At 45.5% G+C, this 19,831-nt stretch overlaps 1 protein-coding gene across 1 annotated transcript in view; it reads right to left on the bottom strand.

Moving 5' to 3' along the window:
• Pawr (pro-apoptotic WT1 regulator) overlaps positions 1-19,391 on the bottom strand; it is an 85,082-nt gene extending 65,691 nt beyond the window's left edge. The window contains exons 1-2 of the mRNA XM_085843143.1: positions 19,246-19,391; positions 18,177-18,806 (exon numbers count right to left, since the gene is read on the bottom strand). Coding sequence (XP_085699269.1) covers positions 18,177-18,671 — 495 coding nt within the window. The 5' untranslated portion in view covers positions 18,672-18,806; positions 19,246-19,391. The remainder of the gene's footprint in view (positions 1-18,176; positions 18,807-19,245) is intronic.
• Between the last annotated feature and the right edge of the window lie 440 nt (positions 19,392-19,831).

Below are 19,831 nucleotides of genomic sequence, written 5' to 3'. Positions count from 1 at the left end.
AAGGAAATTTATTTCCCTAGGGTAAGTGAAATGGTTCATGCTTCAAGCCTAGGGCATTAAACCTGGGGCATTAAAGTAGCAGAGGTCCCCAGAGGAGCTAGCTCTGTGTGCTTCCAGGTGCCTGGGTGCTCTGCTTTGCCCTTCTACACTCTATCAATACCTGAGGTTAGATTAGAGATGGTGTGTGTGTGTGTGTATGTGTGTGTGTGTGTGTGTGTGTGTGTGTAAAATGAGGACAAGGGTTATGGGGCTGCACTACCCCCACTAAAGGCACACAAGCAAACTCACACAGGCTCCTGAACCATGACACAGGAAGGACTCAGAGACAAGCCCAGCGATGAAGACCGTGGTGTACTTTAAGATTTCTCCTATCTTGACTTACATACTTCAGACATTTCAAAGACCCTGACTGGTTTTATTAAAAGGATTTCAGTTTTTGAGATCCTGGAGGACAAGTCTTAAATGCTGGTGGCCTGAGATATGGACAAAATTCCCCATCCTAGAGCATGAAGCAAAGCTAGGGAGGGCCAATAAACCTTAAAGTTAGGGTCTTGGGTACACTGATTTTAATGCAAGTTACAACAAAAGGTGATTTGCACGTGCACACGCGCACCCTCTCGTGCACGCATACACACACACACACACACACACACACACACACACACACACACACGACTCAGAAGTTCCTTTGCAATGCAAAGCAGGGCTACTGATGATCCCTCCTCATGCAAATTACCTACACTCTCATTGGACAGTAACTTAGAAGCACAATAGACAATCACCCTAACAGGTATTATTACATCCTTAGTTAAGAGACTCTCAGGTACTCCTTTTTAAAAGGTCTAAAGATACATGGGGGGAAAAAAGAAAATATACACTCAAACTGTTAAATACATTATTTAAAAAATGATAATCACTATTCCTTTCTGAATTTTTATCAGGGTGCTCGCCTAAGGAGGGAAATGCCAACAGTTTTAACCTAAGAGCCCACAAAATGGCAAAAATAAGTGTTTATGTGAAATAGTGTTAGTCACATTTTTCAGTTCCTTACAATACAGCAAGAGGAGACTCCCTTCATTTTTATTTTATTTTATTTTATTTTAAAGATTTATTTATTATATGTAAGTACACTGTAGCTGTCCTCAGACACACCAGAAGAGGGCGTCAGATCTCATTTCGGGTGGTTGTGAGCCACCATGTGGTTGCTGGGATTTGAACTCTGGACCTTCGGAAGAGCAGTCGGGTGCTCTTACCCACTGAGCCATCTCACCAGCCCCCTCCCTTCATTTTTAAAATCATAAAGTTTTTGTTTTCTCTTGTGTGCCTGGTGCAGAGGCCAGAAGAGAGCCTAGATCCCCAAACTGGAGTGACAGCCAGCTGTGAGCTGCTCCAGGGGTGCTGGGACTGGAACTCCAGTCTTCAGCAAGAGCAGCCTGGGTTCTTTACCACTGAGCCACCTCTCAAGTTCCTGCTGGTGCTGGAGACAAAACACACAATACATTTTACCGTAACCTTATGCATTAGGTGGTAAATTTGTTAAAGGGCAAATCAAATGCCTACTGAATTTTTTTCATTAATTTTTTTTTTCTTGGTCAATTACATTCTCTAAAACAAAACAAAACAAAACAAAAAACCCACCCTAATCATCATCATCATCATCAGGCTTCCCAAGACAACATGGGATCAATTTGAATGATATCAGAGTTAACAGGAATGGCTGTAACTGTTCAAACAAATCATTAGTGGGTATTTCCTAGTATGCAACATTAAAGCTATAGCTTACATTTTCCAAAAGCAGATATCTAAATTGTGCTACACGTTTTAAATGTATTACTCAATATTTGCGATGTTTAGAGAACTCTAGGAGGAAAAATTAAATTTAAATAAAATCACCTAAAATCAAAATCATCATCTGAATATACTAAATTCTTCTTGTGTTGCAGGATCTTCGATCACACTGTGAACCCTGAGATTGTATTATTTACTGGAAAAAGCGGTTTCTCGTTGTGGTATGGATTAATCTTTGCACATACATTTAGTCCCTTTGGCTAGAATACAGACATGCCTTTAGGAAACACCTTTAATCCCAAACAATGAGGGTAAAGTTAGTTTGTAGAAGGAAGCAGCCATGTTTGAAAGTGATGTCTAATTGACTGGCAGGCAAAGTGACGAATCAGAGATAGATTGACAGAATAGGATACGCCCAACTCTCACAAGAAGACAGAGGAAAGGGAAACTACTTAAGAGAGCAGTGCAGAAAGAGAGAGAAAGAGAAGGAGGCGGGTTTACTGGGCCAGTTGCAGAGAGAGAGAACAAGCTAGACACAGGTGAAGACAGAATCAGCCAGAGAATGAGAAGGAGCCAGAAGATTAGAGCAGATTGCCAGAGTTAGTTTGAGGTCAAGCAGAGCAATTCAGTAGAGGCAAGGAGACAGAAGCCAGATTGAACCAGTCAACTTGGAGAGGAGTTTAAGTCAGAACAGCTGAATTGAATCAGCCAGCCAGAGTTCAGAAAGAACCAGGAAAGAGTAAGCTTATTCAACAGTAAATCCCAGAGGCTGAATGCATTCTGTCTAGGCCTAAGTTAGATTGTACAGAGGCTAGATACTTCCAGGACTAGGCCAAGGATAGCAGACTGAGGCATTAAGACTTGCATAGGGCTGGGCGTGGTGGCACATGCCTTTAATCCCAGCACTCGGGAGGCAGAGGCAGGCGGATTTCTGAGTTCGAGGCCAGCCTGGTCTACAGAGTGAGTTCCAGGACAGCCAAGGCTACACAGAGAAACCCTGTCTCGAAAAACCAAAAAAAAAAAAAAAAAAAAAAAAAAAAAAAGACTTGCATAGGACAATTAACAGAAGAAGATACTATTACAATTTTTTTTTTAAAAAAGGGGGTTTATTTATTATATTATATATTTATATAAGTACACTGTAGCTGTCTTCAGACACACCAGAAGAAGACATCAGATTTCATTGTAGATGGTTGTGAGCCACTGTGTGGTTGCTGGGAATTGAACTCAGGACCTCTTAGAGAACAGTCAGTGCTTTTAACCACTGAGCCATCTCTCCAGCCCACTATTATAATCTTACATGACAAGCTGCTATAGATACTCTCAGGAATCTAGAGTTTCTGGAGAAACTAACAATAATTACCTTGCATACCCATAGTTAGCCAGCCTACAAAGTAAATGTTTTGTAATCACTCTTTTAAACAGTAATTCAACAAATGAAGAAAAAGGGGGGGTGTGATGAAAGGAAGTAGCCATCTGGCAGGGCGCTCACCTAGGGCATCCAGGTTCGACTGCAGGATGCACTACTGTACCCCATGAGAACCAGGATCAATGAACTTCTAGTCACTGACTACACAGCTTGCTGTCGCCCTTTACCTGTCAAGACCCCAAGCCTTCCTCTCTTCACACCCAGGCATCAGGCCAGATATGCGACCTTTCTAATACAATGCACACTGCAAGATCATGCCCCTGAAGCCGGCGCTATACTTTCTACCAGGACCTTCCCTTAATGTGTACATAGCCGGTTCATTCCCCAAATTCAGATCTCCGTTCAAAAGCCTGGTTTCACAAAAGCCTTCCCTGACGGCCTTGAAGTATATCACCACTCTGTAGCCCTCTCTCCTAGTATCGCCTTGCTTAGGCCTCTCCACAGGACTATCAAAGGACTTTACTATCTGCCTTTGACCATACGCATACTCTTCTATCAGGATCAGTTAACTTACACATCACACATGTGCATGCACACACACATGCACATATACACACACCTAATTTCTCTCCGTAAAACTGAAAACATAGGCAGTAGAAAAGATAATATGTGCCCTCATTTGTCCATCACTAGTCTCGATTTTAAGTTTCATTTATTTACAGACTCTATTTGTAAACACAGTTCATCAAAACAGAGGAAACCATTATCACAACTAAAAAATGGGACCAGGACTTCCCCAACACTGTGAAATACCCACTTAGGAGCTGGAGAGGTGGCTCCGTGGTTAAGAGCACTGGCTGTTCTTCCAGAGGAACCGGGTTTCATTCCCAGCACTCACATGGAGGTTCACAACCATATGTAACTCTAGTAACAAGGGATTCTGGCCTCTGAGAACAGTGCACACATGCTGTGTAGGCCAAACACCTAAAATAAATAAGTTAAAAAAAAAAAAAGCTGGAGAGATGGCTCAGCGGTTAAGAACACTGACTATTCTTCCAAAGGTCCCAAGTTCAATCCCAGCAACCACATGGTGGCTCACAACCATCTGCAATAGAATCTGATCCCTATTCTGGTGTGTCAAAATATATGTATGTATGTATGTATGTATGTACATATATATATATATATATATATATATATATATATATATATTTTAAAAACCTGCATCCAGTTAGAGGATAATTTTCTCAATTACTCTGGCCAGTGTTATACAAACCAATTTAATCCTGTCTCTGTTTACACAGAGCAGAAGGGGAAAAGCCGGAAAAGGGACCTGCCTCTGCCTCTTTGCCTCTGCTTACTGGCCTGGCCCGCCTGACCCCTGTTCCCATCGTTGTCAGCTGGACTTCTCTTCTTTAGCATGGCAGCATCTCATCAGGCAGCATCAGAGACCAGCCTTGCAGTGCCCCTGGAAGGCTGGTTACCCAGCAGCAGACAGCTGGAGGCACCATTTAAGGATCTGAGTGCAGGCACCCCTTTGCCAAGCCAAACAGTACCCTCTTCTCAGACCTCTGCGTTTCAGCCCACAGGCTTCTGAAGAAGCCTCTAAATGTTTACACCATTCTAACTGCAGCCCCAGTAAAGGGACAGAACTTTTTTTTTAAATTTATTTTTTAAAATTAGGTATTTTCTTCATTTACATTTCAAATGCTATCCCATAAGTCCCTTAGACACCCCCCCTCTGGACTCCCCTACCCACTCACTCCCACTTCTTGGCCCTGACATTCCCCTGTACTGAGGCATATAAAGTTTGCAAGACCAAGGGGCCTCTCTTCCCAATGATGGCCGACTAGGCCATCTTCTGATACATATGCAGCTAGAGACACGAGCTCCGGGAGTACTGGTTAGTTCATATTGTTGTTCCACCTTTAGGGTTGCAGACCCCTTTAGCTCCTTGGGTGCTTTCTCTAGCTCCTCCATTGGGGGCCCTGTGATCCATCCAATAGCTGACTGTGAGCATCCACTTCTGTGTTTGCCAGGCCCCGGCATAGTCTCACAAGAGACAGCTATATCAGGGTCCTTTCAGCAAAATCTTGCTAGTGTATGCAATGGTGTCAGCGTTTGGAGGCTGATTATGGGATGGATCCTGGGTATGGCAGTCTCTAGATGGTCCACCCTTTCGTCTCAGCTCCAAACTTTGTCTCTGTAACTCCTTCCGTGGGTGTTTTGTTTCCAATTCTAAGAAGGGGCAAAGTGTACACACTTTGGTCTTCGTTTTTCTTGAGTTTCATGTGTTTTGCAAAGGAGCAGAACTTTTAACTATGGCTTGCACTACTAAAAGCTCAAACTGTGTTCCCCACCAGGAATAGACAGGTCATTTCTTCTGGTACACAGTTAACAGTTCTCTAAATTAAATCCTTTCTTAGTAGCATGCACCATCTCTTTCTCTCTCTCTCTCTCTCTCTCTCTCTCTCTCTCTCATTCCTGGAGACTAAAACTGAGACTATTCTCTGGCTCATTAGTAAAGATTAATATAAAGCGAAACAATTCAGTCATTCTGATCTAGATTTGATCTGCGAGTGCTGAAAATAAGAGCTAAGAATAAGCAGGATACTATGTATTCGTATTCTGGGTTTTCATACATGCATCTTGGGAATTAGAACTTCCAAAACATGGGGTCTTGGGTTGTAGCTCAGCTGGAGAGCACAGGCCTCACCTTTGTAAGGCCTTGGGTACACGCCAGCATGGAAAAAGAAAAAGAAAAAAAAAAAGGAAAGAAAAATATCAACTGAGACATGAAGTGAATAAGTAATAACATTAAAAACCTGAGCAGGGCCGGGCATGGTAGCGCACACCTTTAATCCCAGCACTCGGGAGGCAGAGGCAGGTGGATTTCTGAGTTCGAGGCCAGCCTGGTGTACAAACTTTATCTCTGTAATTTACCAGGCAGAACTAGAAAAGAATGAGTCGTAAGAATGTGGCCAAAGTAAAGAAATTGTGGCTGTGAAAATACTTGATGAGAGAACAGAAACAATTATGACTGAACTGTAAAAAAAAAAAGATATAATAGATATTATAATAATAATAATGCAGCTTCCCAGCTGAGCTTGAACAACCTTAGGGACACGCCCTAGCAGCTCTGAAATCCTAACAAGGGTTTTAAGGTTTTCACCCACTCTTCTTTCCTGACATAACCTCTGTCTCACTCAGGCTTGCTCCTCTGGCCATTCTTCAGGACTAAACTTCTCTTCTTCATTGAATTATCACGAATCAGTTCTTCAAGAAATGCCTCGCTTGTCTGCTTCCCTCTGCTGTGGCGCACCATCTCTGCCTGGCTAGGCTTCTCCCAAGACTCTGAGTCCCGTGATTCTTGGCTAAGGAACAAATGCAAACGCATCCCACTCCCCGCTGGATCCAGACTTGGTAACAAACTTAGGTACAACTCCAAGAGAAGACACTGGAAGCTGTATTCTCAAAGCTAGGTCGATAAGGAAGGATTCACACACAACAGCGTGTCTGACAGCTTATGCTGAACGGTAACGTTTGCAACCTCTGGAGACTCAGTCATGGGTAGGAAAATTGGGGGTCTGATTGGCTATTATCTGATGCACCTGAACTAAAAAAGGCTTGTTCGGAACTAAAATATAAAACCTTAAGAAAAAAAGAAAGAAAAAGAAGTGTCTCAAATGTGTTTCCACCACAAAACTTCCTGGGATAGCCAATCTCTAAGGATCTCCTTGGTTGTTTTCTGTATTAGCAACACAGCCGAACAGCTTACAATTGATTAGATACATCCTTTTGGGAATCGTTTCTCTCCTTTCTGATTACTTCTGTCATAATAAATGGCCTGTAGAGATGGATCCATAGATAAAGTACTTGTTATGTAAGCAGAAGGAGCCGAGTTCAGATCCAAGTATCCAACTAAAAACTGGGTTGGCTAATGCACATCTGTGACTCTAGCACTGGGCTGGTGGAGGAAGCGGATACCTAGAGACAGCTCTGTCTACCCCACCCCTCCACCCCCCACCCCCAAAAAGGGCAAGTTTCTCAATTTGTTGAGAGATTATCTCAAGAGATAAGTGAAAGGTGGGAGATAGGAGATGGTACAGGAAAGAAGAGAGTGCTTGGTATGGGAGCATAAAGTGGAGGTTTAAAAAAGCTTGGTCGGAGCAACCACATGGTGGCTCACAACCATCCGTAACGAGATCTGACTCCCTCTTCTGGAATGTCTGAAGACAGCTACAGTGTACTTACATATAATCAATAAATAAATTTAAAAAAAAAAAAAAAAGCTTGGTCGGTAGGGAGTGGCACTATTAGGAGGCATGGCCTTGTTGGAGGAAGTATGTCACTGTGGGGGTGGGCTCTGAGGTCCTCTAGTGCTCAAGCTCTCCTCAGTGGTGAAAGAGAGCCTCCTCCTAGAACTGTTGGCTCCTCCAGCACCATGTCTGCCTGTATGCTGCCATGCTTCCCACCATGATAATGGACTGAACTCTAAAACTGTCAGCCAGCCCTAATTATATGTTTACCTTTATATGAGTTGCCTTGGTCATGGCGTCCCTTTACCACAATAAACCCCACAGACTTGAGTTTGGATCACTAGCACCCACACAGCAAACAACACAGCCACATGCATCTCGGGGTGGGTGCAGAAGGAAGAGGCAGATCCTGGGGACCTGCTGGCCAGCCAGTCTAGCCAGAACCCTGCCTGGGAGCTCCAGGTTCGGTGAACAGCTGGGTCTTCCAGAATGGGGCAGTATAGAGCTGGATATCTCACATCCTCTCTGGCCTCAGCACGCACGCGCACGCGCACGCGCACGCGCGTAGTCACTTATACATCGTGCACTTGCACACACGAGACAAAACAAGTGTCATTCCTAAAACCATGACTGGGAAAAGTGCTGAGCTCCTCAAAAATCACAAGTGGGAAACAAAGGAGAGGAAGGAACGCTCGGGGAAGCTGGAAAAGGAGTGAGAAAGGTTCCGAGGTGGCGCCTGTCCTCTAAGGAGTTGTATTCCAAGAAGGAAGAGAAGCAGCTAAGAAGGCAACAGATACCTGCCTGTCACAGTCCAAACTCAAGAAACAACAGCAAGCTGTAAACTTCGGAGTGACTTACACCCAGATCCTAGGCTGGCAATTACAACAACAACAACAACAAAAAGATATTGCATCTTTTTATTGGTTCACTTATTTTGGAGGCAGGAGGAGAGTGTCTGCCATGATATCTACATGCAAGTCCAAAGCCAAGTTGCAAGAATCTGTTCTCTCCTTCATCTGAAAACTCGGGTTTTCAGACTTGGCCATAGGCTCTTTACCCACTGAGCCCTGTCACTGGCCCAGATTCAGGACGCTTGCTCTCAGCAGACTTCCTTTATCTCACCTCATTTCATTCTGTCCACCTCCAAAGTCATTCACCAATGTCGTTGTTATAAAGTTACATTTGTGTTAGATTCTATCCCCGAGTTACTTACTTCCTTCTCTTTCTTTTCTTTCTTTTTTTTTTTTTCTTTCCTTTTGTTTTCTTTTGAGATGAGAGTTTCTTTGTGTAGCCCTGGCTGTTCCAGAACTCACTCTGGAGACCAGGCTGGCCTTGAACTCAGAGATCTATCTGCCTCTGCCTCCTGAGTGCTGGGATTAAAAGCGTGCGCTACCACCACCACCACCCAGCCGCTGCTTACTTTCGAACCAGGAATCTGAAATTCTTTCTTTTACCACACATCTGTTGTTTGACGCTGCTTTATACAGCTCATTCCTCTTCAGGAGATTTATCTGTTCCTAAACAAAGAATCCTCTTAGGAAGGATTTCACATTAGGCAGGTAACCTTTTCCTTTCCAGAAACTAATGAGAGCTATTGTACAAACAGGTATGGACAGAGGAAGGAAGCGCCCTGCCAAAATACTCATAAAGAGCCACAGAAATCAGTTGGATTCCTTGGCTTGCCGCTGGGATCCATCCCAAGATAAGCTGGTCGTTCCTCAGTAACTGTCCTCTACTCCCACCCCAGCTTAGACTCTCTGCAAAGTTACTTCTAATGGAACGGACCCAAGGTGTTTCCAACAATGATAACCGACCTGTGAGCCCTGCGTCCAAACAGATCAGAAGCCAAGGCCATGTTCTGTCAGGACAGCCTTTGGGCAAGACACAGCTTCTTTCAGGTTCAAATTCTTTGGCTTGTACAAGGATGGGGAAAATACCCACCTTGCAAATAAATGTCAAGACATAGTTCAGTGAATTCCCCTACTCTGAATGGCACAGGCAATAACTGACAGAGACAAAAGCAATTTTCTCCCCGTCCCCGCGCCTCTACTCCTGCTTCAACGTTGGTCAGAGTCTGACCGGATGTTGTAGAATGTCAAGAAGTTTGTCAAGGACTTAAATCCTAAAAGCATCTTTTCTGCCTGTTTTGGTGAGCACAACCCCGCTATATCTATAACTAAACCTCCCTGGCTCGCTCTTTCTGCTCAGGGATCAAACCCAGAAACTCACTGTTCTACCACTGAGCTACACTTTCAACAACTATCTTAGAAGATCTATTTTTATTTTTAATTGTACACACACACACACACACACACACACACACACACACAGAGTTCCAGGTGGTTTGAGCTAGGGTCCTCTGGAAGAGTGGTTCTTTCCCACAGAGTCATCTGTCCAGCCCCCAAACTGTGCACTTTAAAGGAATAAATTATATGTATGTGTCTTTTACTCATATTCCTAAGCATTATTTTCTGAATAATTCTGTTCTTCACAACAAAGATTTTCAATCTTTTCTAATAGCAAAAATATTCTGCAACTCCAAAAATAAGGAAAAAGTTAATCCACACATCATACAGCAATTCCTCAAAGAAAAAATAGTTTTACATACTGTTAGATAAGATTAGTCTTGAATTAGATTATAAGACATTAGACAGTGGTTTTCACTCAATTCTCTTTTCGGTAACCCTATATAATTACCCTGCGTGTCGATTACAGATGTGTAAACTGATCTGCACCATAAACTTTCATATCCAACCATTCCAGCAAAACCCTAACTAAACAATCCTAATGGCTTTCAAACCTAATGGTCCTATTTCTCGATATTCAACACAAAACAAGACTGTCTGAAACATGTTTCAAGCATTTGTTTCCTATATTTAACATATGGGCTTATAGTGCTGGCTTGTGATCCCCGCCCTTTCGGAGGCAGAGGCAGGACAGTATCTGTGAGTTCAAGTCCAACATAGTCTGCGTAGAGACCTTGTTGTCTCAGGGGAAGGGAGGGAGAGAAGGAAAGGAGAAAGGGAGAAGGGGAGGGAGGGAGGGAGGAAGGGAGGGAGGAAGGGGAGGGAAGGGGAGGAAGAATCAAGGATGGGAAAGGAGAGAGAGAAGGAAAGGAGAGAGGGAGAAAGGAAGGAAGGGAGGGAGGGAAGGAAGGAGGGAGATGGGGGAGAGGGAGGGTAAGGGGGAAGGTGAAGAGCAGGAAGGGGAAAAGGAGGGGGAATTTGATGAATATTTCTGAAAACAAATCGTGATCAACTAGCAGCAAATCATATATTAAGATTTGAACTTGGAGTTATTGCTACTCCCCCCCCCCTTTCTTTTTTTAACTAACAGCAAACTTTATTCAGAGCATCAGACAATTTATTCTCTGAGGATTAAGAGGAATCACATGAGTAAAGTGTAGAATCCCAAGGACAAGCCACATGTGGAGCACGTGGCAAAAACCATGGTTTTCCATAGAGGTATATAAACAGTAGCCAGTGAGAGAAATAATGGAAGTAAACTCACTCCTATCCACCACACCTGGGCGGGGCATGAAAACACATCTCAAGAACAATTCCATGTTTTTGAAGACATTGAACTTAAAAGACTCGGTTTTCTTGGCGTTTTCTCACAAGCACTCAGAGTTCTCTCTTGACTCCATTCTTGGATGGAATTCTGATGATAGTAGACTAAAGGTCAAAGTGTGTGTTTTAAAGTTCTAACCTCAGGACTAGTATATGAAATTGGAACTGATTCATGTCAACACTATGAATCTTAGGTATGCAGGAGAAAAAAATAAAAACGACATAATCTTGCACTGATAGTAATGATTTCTAAAGATATGCTGAGCTAGGTCTACCTTTGAGATGTACTGTTTAGTCACTTTTAGAGACTCAGTGTTCTTACAGACCGCATGTGTCGTGGTGCCAGGCGTACAGGTAAGCTAAAGGCACAGCTGGCTGAGGTATCATGGCTCTGCTGCAGTTGGCTAGAACAAACAGGAAGTTCCGTCTCCTCCAAGTCTGTAAAGAATCAGCTGCTAGTCCACAAAGCCATCTGCCCAACAGTAGGAAGCAAAGAAAAACTAATCTAATCTGATACATCTGCATCTAACACAAGCTCTGATAAGCAGGCCAGAAAACCACCGCAGAGTTGGAACTGTCCGCTGTTAAAAGGTTTCCATAAATGTAATAAATGTATCGAGTGCTTCCCCCTTTTCCTATGTAAAACATGAGTGTCAGATAAGTTCCAGTTATATATAAATATTACACTGTTTCTCTGTGGTTTAGGCTAGTGACAAACACAAAAGGACAAGAAGCAAAGGGGAAACATTTTGCATTAAATACATGACATTATATAAATGTTTAAAGTGGTATACATTTCCAAGGCTTCAAGTTATTTCTGTTAAACTGTCTATAAGTTTTAAGAGAGGAAAAAAAAAGAAAAGATTGCTATCTTTGTATTAAGCCCACTACACAACAAGCAGTTATCGTTATTATTCATATAACGATCCTTTGAACATTTTTTATAACTTTTTTTTCCTGGAAACAATGTCTCCCTGTAGAGGTCAGGCAGGTCCCAGACCCCCATCTCCCTACCTAAGCCTCCAAATATGCCTGTCTTACCCACATCAGTTTGTTAGAATCACATAACATTCTCCAAGGTAAGTAGTATTAGTTTCATTGGATAAACCAGTAAACTATAAAGGCTATTCAAGTCAGGTCTTCTCAAACTTACAGTACACACACACACACACACACACTCCCGAATCCTTCAAGAACATGTCAAAACACAGTCTCAGGTGACTCCCTCTACCCAGGTGGGTCTGGGAAGTCTGCTGAAAATAACAGGTAAGTGTCACACAGGTGGGCTGTCCCCCACCCAAGCCACAAAAGATACTGCTTTTAGCTAACATGGTTCAACTTTCAAGCCATGTCAAGCTCTGCTCTTTTCTCCCTATGCATCGATATTCTCAAGGCACGCAGGCCTCCATGAAAATCCCAAAATAAGTGTAAAACTTTACATCCAGTTAAATACCTCTAGCACCAACTTCCAGCAGAAACTATGAGTGGAAGGTGCCCAAGTTTAAAAAAAAAATGTAAAACTGAAGAAAGGAGTAGATGAGAAGTCCTTTCCTGTGAAAGGCAGGAAAGATTACTATTAAATTACTTAAAATTGCTACCTTGTCAGTGTGAATACTATTGTACTTTGCTGAGTGGAAGACTAGGCAACTACAGGTTCCAGAACATAAAGGAAACTCCAGACAAAACTATGAGGCTGTTTATAGAGCACAGCCTTGAGTACAATGAAGGAACACAACTACCCATTCATTTCTTGCTCGCCGGGAGTCACATCGAGGGCCTCATGCATGTTAACAAGGGCTCTAGCGATGAACAATAGGTCCCCAGCCCCATAGTACACACTGTTAAAAGGATGGATTTTACGGTATGTGGCTCTCTCCGCTTTTAAAGGAGGAAAAAATGAACCTGAGAAAATTGCAAGCCCCGGACATTTACCAACAATTTTAAACTTCCAAAAATTTTTGTATCAGTATTTCTTGGGTTTTTGTGTTTGGTTTTTGGGTTTCTTTTTTTTTTTTTAGTTTATTTATTTTTATTTTCTGTGCATCAGTGTTTTCCCTGCATGTCTGTCTGTATAAGTGTGTTGGATCCTGCACTTAACAGACAGTTGTGAGCTGCCATGTGGGTGCTGCGAATTGAACCCGGGTCCTCTGGAAGAGCCGTCAGTGCGTTTAACCACTGAGCCCTCTCTCCAACCTGTATTCTTATTAGAGCCTCCGGGTAGATTAAGAAGCCCTTTTGGATTCCCATCGTGTTCCAGACTGTCTACCTTTCTGTGTGATGAATCAGCAGAGACACTCACTACCAATGACTCAGATGCGAATGACATGCCGCAGCGAATGGGGGACAGTGCAAACCCTGAAGCCACTCAGGACTCAGGGCTTGCTATGCACTAAGAACAGTTCCCAATTGACCCGGATTTATAAGGTTTACTAAGTAGAACATGCCCCATTCGGGGTTCAGCAAATATGCTGACTAACTGCTGTGTCTCTCAACAGCACTCCTGGGAAAGTGCTCTCTGCATTAAAGGATCCTCAGGCCTCAACTCTGAAGCTGAGTTCAAATGCTACAGTAGCAACACAATCTTGACAGGAAAAAAAAAATCATTTGAATAGTAGTAGTAAAGTATACATTTTTTAACTGCTAACAAAACAAGAAAACACTATTTTGTATCTTCTTCACTTTTGGTGGTTTTTTCACCCTGGTGTTAAACACCTTCTGAAGCAAACTAGAGAGGATCAGAAAGCAATCTCTGAGCCTACAGATTTGGCTTCATTTCTCTTCAGCTCCAAACTTCACAGGCTCTCTCTCTCAAATGCCTAACTATCAGTGACAACTTTAATAAAGCATGAAAGGGGAAAAGATAAGGAAATATGCTAAATAATGCAAGGTTAATTCCTTTTTCTTCCCCTCACAGCCACAGAAGGGAGGGGGAGAGAGGGGACAGGAGGGCTAGAGAGAAAGCAAGAGACGACCCTCCTCCTCCTCCTTTTTTTTTTTTTTTAAGATTTATTTATTTTATGTATATGAGCACACTGTAGCTGTCTTCAGACACACCAGAAGAGGGCATCGGATCCCATTACAGATGGTTGTGAGCCACCATGTGGTTGCTGGGAATTGAACTCAGGACCCTTGGAAGGGCAGTCAGTGCTCTTAACTGCTGAGCCATCTCTCCAGCCACCCGAGTGCATTCCTTTCTAATCCGTACATCATAACTGTCATGTTTATATCTATGTAATCTTGACTCACTTAAAGTCTAAGCCTCTCCTTTCTACCCTGGCAGTGGGGATAAGGAGCAGCTACGTTACAGTGCCGCACTGACCTTTATGCACTTCAGCCCTGCGCTATGCAGGTAGAAGGCTCAAGTAGATATTGGCTTATAACATAAAGCCTTCAGTGCTATCCTTAGCTAGTTAAGAGTCCTGTTTTCTGTGGTAACTGTCTTCAGGCAGTACCTCTGTAAACAGAACAGACAGATAAAGACTGAGAAGCTCTCAATGCTGCTGCTTCTTTGGACGTCCACGAAGCCACAACTCACCCTTCTTGCCTCGTTTCCTTCCTACACTTGGGAGCATCACTGGACAATGCCTGTGCCCTAGCCGGTTCTATGCCCCCAGACTGCAACCCGGTGCCTCTTAACCCTGACTCACGTTGGAACTACATGGGGAATTTATAAAAATATTAAGGCCTGGGCTCCATTCCCAAACCCATTAAATCACATGGGAGTGGGAGTAGAGGGCAGGAAGGGCCAAGAATCAGCAAGGGGGGGGGGCATTTATTTTTAAGTTCCACACATGATAGCAACAGGCTGCCAAAGTTAAGAACCACAACTCTTTGACACTTAAAAATACCGCGAAAGCATCCACAAGAATATGCGGATGGATATGTGCGCACTGGATATGTGCGCACGGAAATCAGTGTGGCTTGACCCAAGAGCCTCACCCTCAAGTTAGTCCCAGCTTGATCCTCTCTTCCCTCTAGACGAAGAGCCAATAAATACCAACAGCGGGCTGTGGTCCCATGCTCTTACACTGGTAAGTCAGGGCTAAGTTTTACCCTTCTTCCTAGAGTCCAGCCTTGCTCTCTCCAAATCTATACCACTTTATTCCTTTCTTGCCCAGTTTCCTTACAAGACGCCGTGAATGCAGGCGTGTAATGCTCGCCTGTCTGGTTTGAAAAACACAAACAGGTAGCAGGTAGCATACCATGTACTGATTACCCCACTTACAGCTAGTTACTACCACACTGGAAAGGTAGAAAATGAGTTTCAAAACTAATTAATGAAAACTATAGAGCTTGCATCATTAAAGGATATCTGGAAATGTGGATGTTTAAGCTCCACTCCCACAGTATCAGCCCTGTGTTCTAGCCCTCATGGGGTGGTTTTAACCGGTTTCCTGGCAGCAATTTAACTAAGACAATAGAATAATAAAGTGAGCTAGGGAAAGCCAGAACACACTCACCACACGGATGTTTAATCAGCACACCTTGGGGGGAAGGGAAGCAGGCTGGTTTCACTTTTTATTCCAGGCTGGCCCCAACCACAGAGAGATCTGCCTGTCTCTGCGTCTGTGGTGGGATCGAAAATATGCACAACCACCGCCAACAATACTAACTTCTTGAAGGAACAGTATTTTTTCAAACCCTGAAAAAGGTCCTGTAGGCATACTGCAGGGTAAAGGGAAAATAAACGTGGTTGGGCATACAGTGTGAATGAATGCAAGCGTCACTGGACAGTAGACAAAATATATCTTTGTTTCACTACTGACAGGTGGGCGGTACCTAAGAAGTTTATAAAATACAGCTTACTAGAACAGGAGTGTTAAACTACGTAGCCCACATAAACCCAGCAGCAAGTGGATTTCACTGTTCCACTAGAAGAAATGGCATATAATTCTAAGTCAGCAACAACCTGAAAAGTGGGGAAATGGTTCAGCCTCAACATTCTAAAATATATATTCCACAACTGGTAAAACCATCTAAGAAATAAAATAAAATAAAATAAAATAAAAAGTCTAAAATTCTAAAACTCAGGGAAGGAGACAGTGGAGAAGTATGCCTGCTAATTAGATACTGTGGTGAAATATGGCTTTGTTTTGTTGGGTCCTCCAGCTTGAAATGGAGCCATGGTTACCAGTAAAAGAAAGCAAGTCTCAATTCCCTATTCAATAAAAAAGGTTCAAATTCCACAGACCAAAAAAAGAAAAAATGGTACCCTGGATTGTTTGTTTTTAAGGAAGATTAAATTTGGGAGTTGCCAACACCCAAACGAAAAACATTCCAGAGCATTAGGCTCAGTTACAGAGGGGAGCCATCTACACTCCCAGCACTGGGCTCCCGCACTCACTCAGAGGAGGACCCATTAACAAAAGATGTTTCTTGCCCTCTCACAAGATACACCCTACTTATTTCTCCTGTTTTTGTTGTTGTTGTTCAAAGTAATTTAAAATATATATAATTTTAGCACAAGCAGCCAGGCCAAAAAAAATGAAGTTTTACATCTGCCAACATATCTCCCAAAATAAGACCCCTGTCAGATGAACCCTGAAAGAATAGTGGAAATGACAAGTTCTTTTATTTGGACCATAAGATGCTGTTAAAAATAAAGCTAAGGAATGCAGCCTTCCCAAAGCTGTGTCTTCAATTCCCCTTAACCTTCATATTTTTACATTTGAAAAAAAAAGAGAGAGAGAGAGAGAAGAAACCTGGAAATTTGATTACCATTCTTATGAATTCCTTTGAAAGAAACTTTAATGAGTAACAGATATCTTGAATAAGTGGCAAGCCACCAGGACAGTTGTTCTGGCTGATAAAAATCTCTTGAGACATTCACATAAAAGTCCAAAAATATATCCTACAAAGACACACTGATTCTCTAGGTATAAAAGTCATATTAATACTTTAAATTATGATCCTAATATATTCATTACTACAAACTACCTAACCCACAAGTAAAGTTAGTAAATTGGTGGGGGTTAGGGGGTGGAGACAGACTCTCCAACACATAGCCCTGACTGGTCTCCAACTCCCTGCCTTCCTGTCTCTGCCTCACAGGGCTGGAATCACAGGTGTGAGCCTTGATGCCTGGCTTCAATGTCGTTTTATGTTTTGTTTTGTTTAAGCAGTGTTGGGGACCAAACACTGGGCCTTAATGGGTGCTAAGCAAATGCTCTACTACTGAGCTACATTCTCAGCCCAAAGTTAGTAAATGTTTTTACAGCCCTTTAATGGATAACAAAGCCAAGAATTAAAAAATTGTGGGTGGAGAGTTAAAACTGAAAAGCCATCGAGTAAAAGATGTGGCTTCCTCGAGTGAAACACAGAGGTCAAACCACTTCCCCCAGTTTTGGAATTGCTTCCTTTCAGGTAGATGGAGGTGCAATTATACTATACACTTGGTTAAAAATCTTTCAAACTTTCAAATTCTCTAATAGAACGTTCCTGCTGCAAGAAGAAATGTTTGGTGACATAACACACACACACACACAACAAACATAAAGAGCACACACCTCCAACAAATATTTTCCTGATTGTTCAAGACCGCAATTAGTTCCTGAGACTCCAGAACTTAGTTGCTACAGCATCTCTGCTGTCCAAAATACCGCTGGGGCGACTTTAACATGGGTTTACTGCGAGATAACGCTTAGATATTGCTAAGGCTACGCTTTCTTTAAAGGTGCCTTTGCTTGTAAACACTGCTAGGGAAGTGGAGATAAAACAACCTGATAGCCCGAGATGGACACGTGGGAAATCAGAAGACGTCATCACCTCCACGAATCGATTTCCCTAACACTCGATATCTCTCTCTCTCTCTCTCTCTCTCTCTCTCACACACACACACACACACACACACACACACACACACACACACACACAGAGAGAGAGAGAGAGAGAGAGAGAGAGAGACTCAGAGACAGACAGACATACAGACAGAAGTCTAGGTTGCCAAATCGTGGGGAATACCAACTGTCTATCATTCTAAAGCAATAATCCGGTTCCAGGGGCGGAAAAAAGAGCACGTGTCCAACTTTTCTGGGTCGGGGTAACTTCCCAGCAATCATTTACTCCAAGTAAAACTCCATCCCCGCTGTAGAGAGTGGAAGGGAACTCTGGGCCCCGGACCGAGGGAGCTCCCTGGTGGAAGACTCGGGAGGCGGCCCCGAGCCCCGCACCGGCCCGCCCCGCCCGGCTCACCTCCGCCGCGGGGATGTTGACCACGCCGGTGGAGCGGCGCTTCTCCCGCAGCTTCCTCTTCTCGATCTGCCCCTTGCCTTTCCTGGCGCTGGGTCCCGAGCTGCGGCCCTTCTCCGGGGCGCTATCCGGCTCCTCCTCATCGCCCCGGGACCCAGGCGCTCCCACGGCCGCAGCGGCGCTAGGGCACTCGTCCTCCGCCCGCCGGGAGCCGGGAGCCGCGCGGGGCAGCGCGGACGAGCCGTGAGCGCAGTTCAGGGCGCCGGGCCCGGGGGCGGCAGGTGCGGCCGAGCCCGCGGGGCCGTGGTTGAGCTCCGAGGTTCCCGCGACCGCGGTCGGGGTCAGCGATCCCGCGGGGGACTTGGCGGCTGGATCCCCGCCGCTCGACCCCGGGCCCGCGGGGTTCTGCTTGGCGCGCATCTTCTCGCGCTTCGCCTTCCACTCCTCCAGGAAGTCCGTGGTGGTGCTGCCGCCGCTCCGGTAGCCGCCGGTCGCCATGTTCCCAGAGGGGCCGGCGGGGGCGCCCCTCACGCCGCGACTCCCGTCTCCCGCCGCCGCCGCCGCCGCCGCCTGCCCGGGGAGCGAGAAAGCGCTGGGGACTGCGCGGGGCGAGCGCGCTGCCCGACCGTCGCTCTGCAAGGAAGCACACGGGGCGGGGGAGGGGGCGCGGCGTCAGGTCCCCGGGTGGCCGCAGGACAGCGATCGCCGCGCCCTCGGCGTGGCCGCGGGTCCCAGCCGCCAAGTTCGCAGGACGTACCTCTGTGGTGCACCCCGAGAACTCCGACCCCGGGGAAGGAAGAGAGAGGAAGAGACGGGCCCCACCCTCGCCGCCCTCCCCGTCGCACCCAGGTTCCCGACCCCGCACGGGGACACCCGCGCCGCTGCCACCTGTGTGCACAGCTCCCCGGGACTCCCATTCCGCTCGCGCGGGCCTGAGCTCCGCACCGCGGACGCCTCCATTCCGAGACGGGACGCGGAGAGCCACCAGCCGGCTGGAACCGGAGGGGACATGTCCAGCGGAGAGGGGACCCGTGCGCGAGTCCGGTGCGGGTGGCCCGGAAGAGCCCCTTACCTCCGAGAAGTTTTTAGGTGGGACAAGGAGCGTGGCGGGGATGCGGGTTGTCCAGGTGAGCCCGAGCGTCCGGGACGCGCACAACCAGCCCCGGCAAACTCGCCGGCCTGAGCTCGGGGGCTGTCCCTGGCTGGAGGGAGGGAGCGAGCGAGGGGCGGAGGGGGGCGGGAACCGAGCGGGGCCGAAGCGGGGCGGAAAGGGCCGAGTCCCTGCGGCCCGAAAGGGGGCGGAGGGAGTGGCGCCGAAGCTCCGCCCTCCGTGCTCAGGTGCGCGGCGCCCCGCCCCTCCCGCCGCTCTGACTCCTCCCTCCCGGGAATCGCACTCAGAGCCGACACCTCCTACCCAGGCTCGCAACTTCGCAGCGGGCGGCCTTCCAGCTCGGCAGATTCTTGGGCGGGATCGGCCGATCCACGCCCCTCTCTCTCCTCACTCCTCTTCCCCGCCCCTCGGGTCTCCCACCACTCTTCCTTTTAAGTACAAGACCGTATTATTCTAGGGAAAGTTGTGACTTGCCGGAGGAAAAGTGCTACCAGCTAGGGGATGATTCAGGACCTGGCTCGCCAGGGTGGGGAAATACCCACATGGT

This window comes from Mus caroli, unplaced genomic scaffold, assembly GCF_978045245.1.
Source record: "Mus caroli unplaced genomic scaffold, Mus_caroli_1 scaffold_9, whole genome shotgun sequence".
Taxonomy (NCBI): Eukaryota; Metazoa; Chordata; class Mammalia; order Rodentia; family Muridae; genus Mus; species Mus caroli.
The sequence above is the reverse complement of the archived record's forward strand: the minus strand, read 5'-3'. Positions and strand labels throughout refer to the sequence as shown.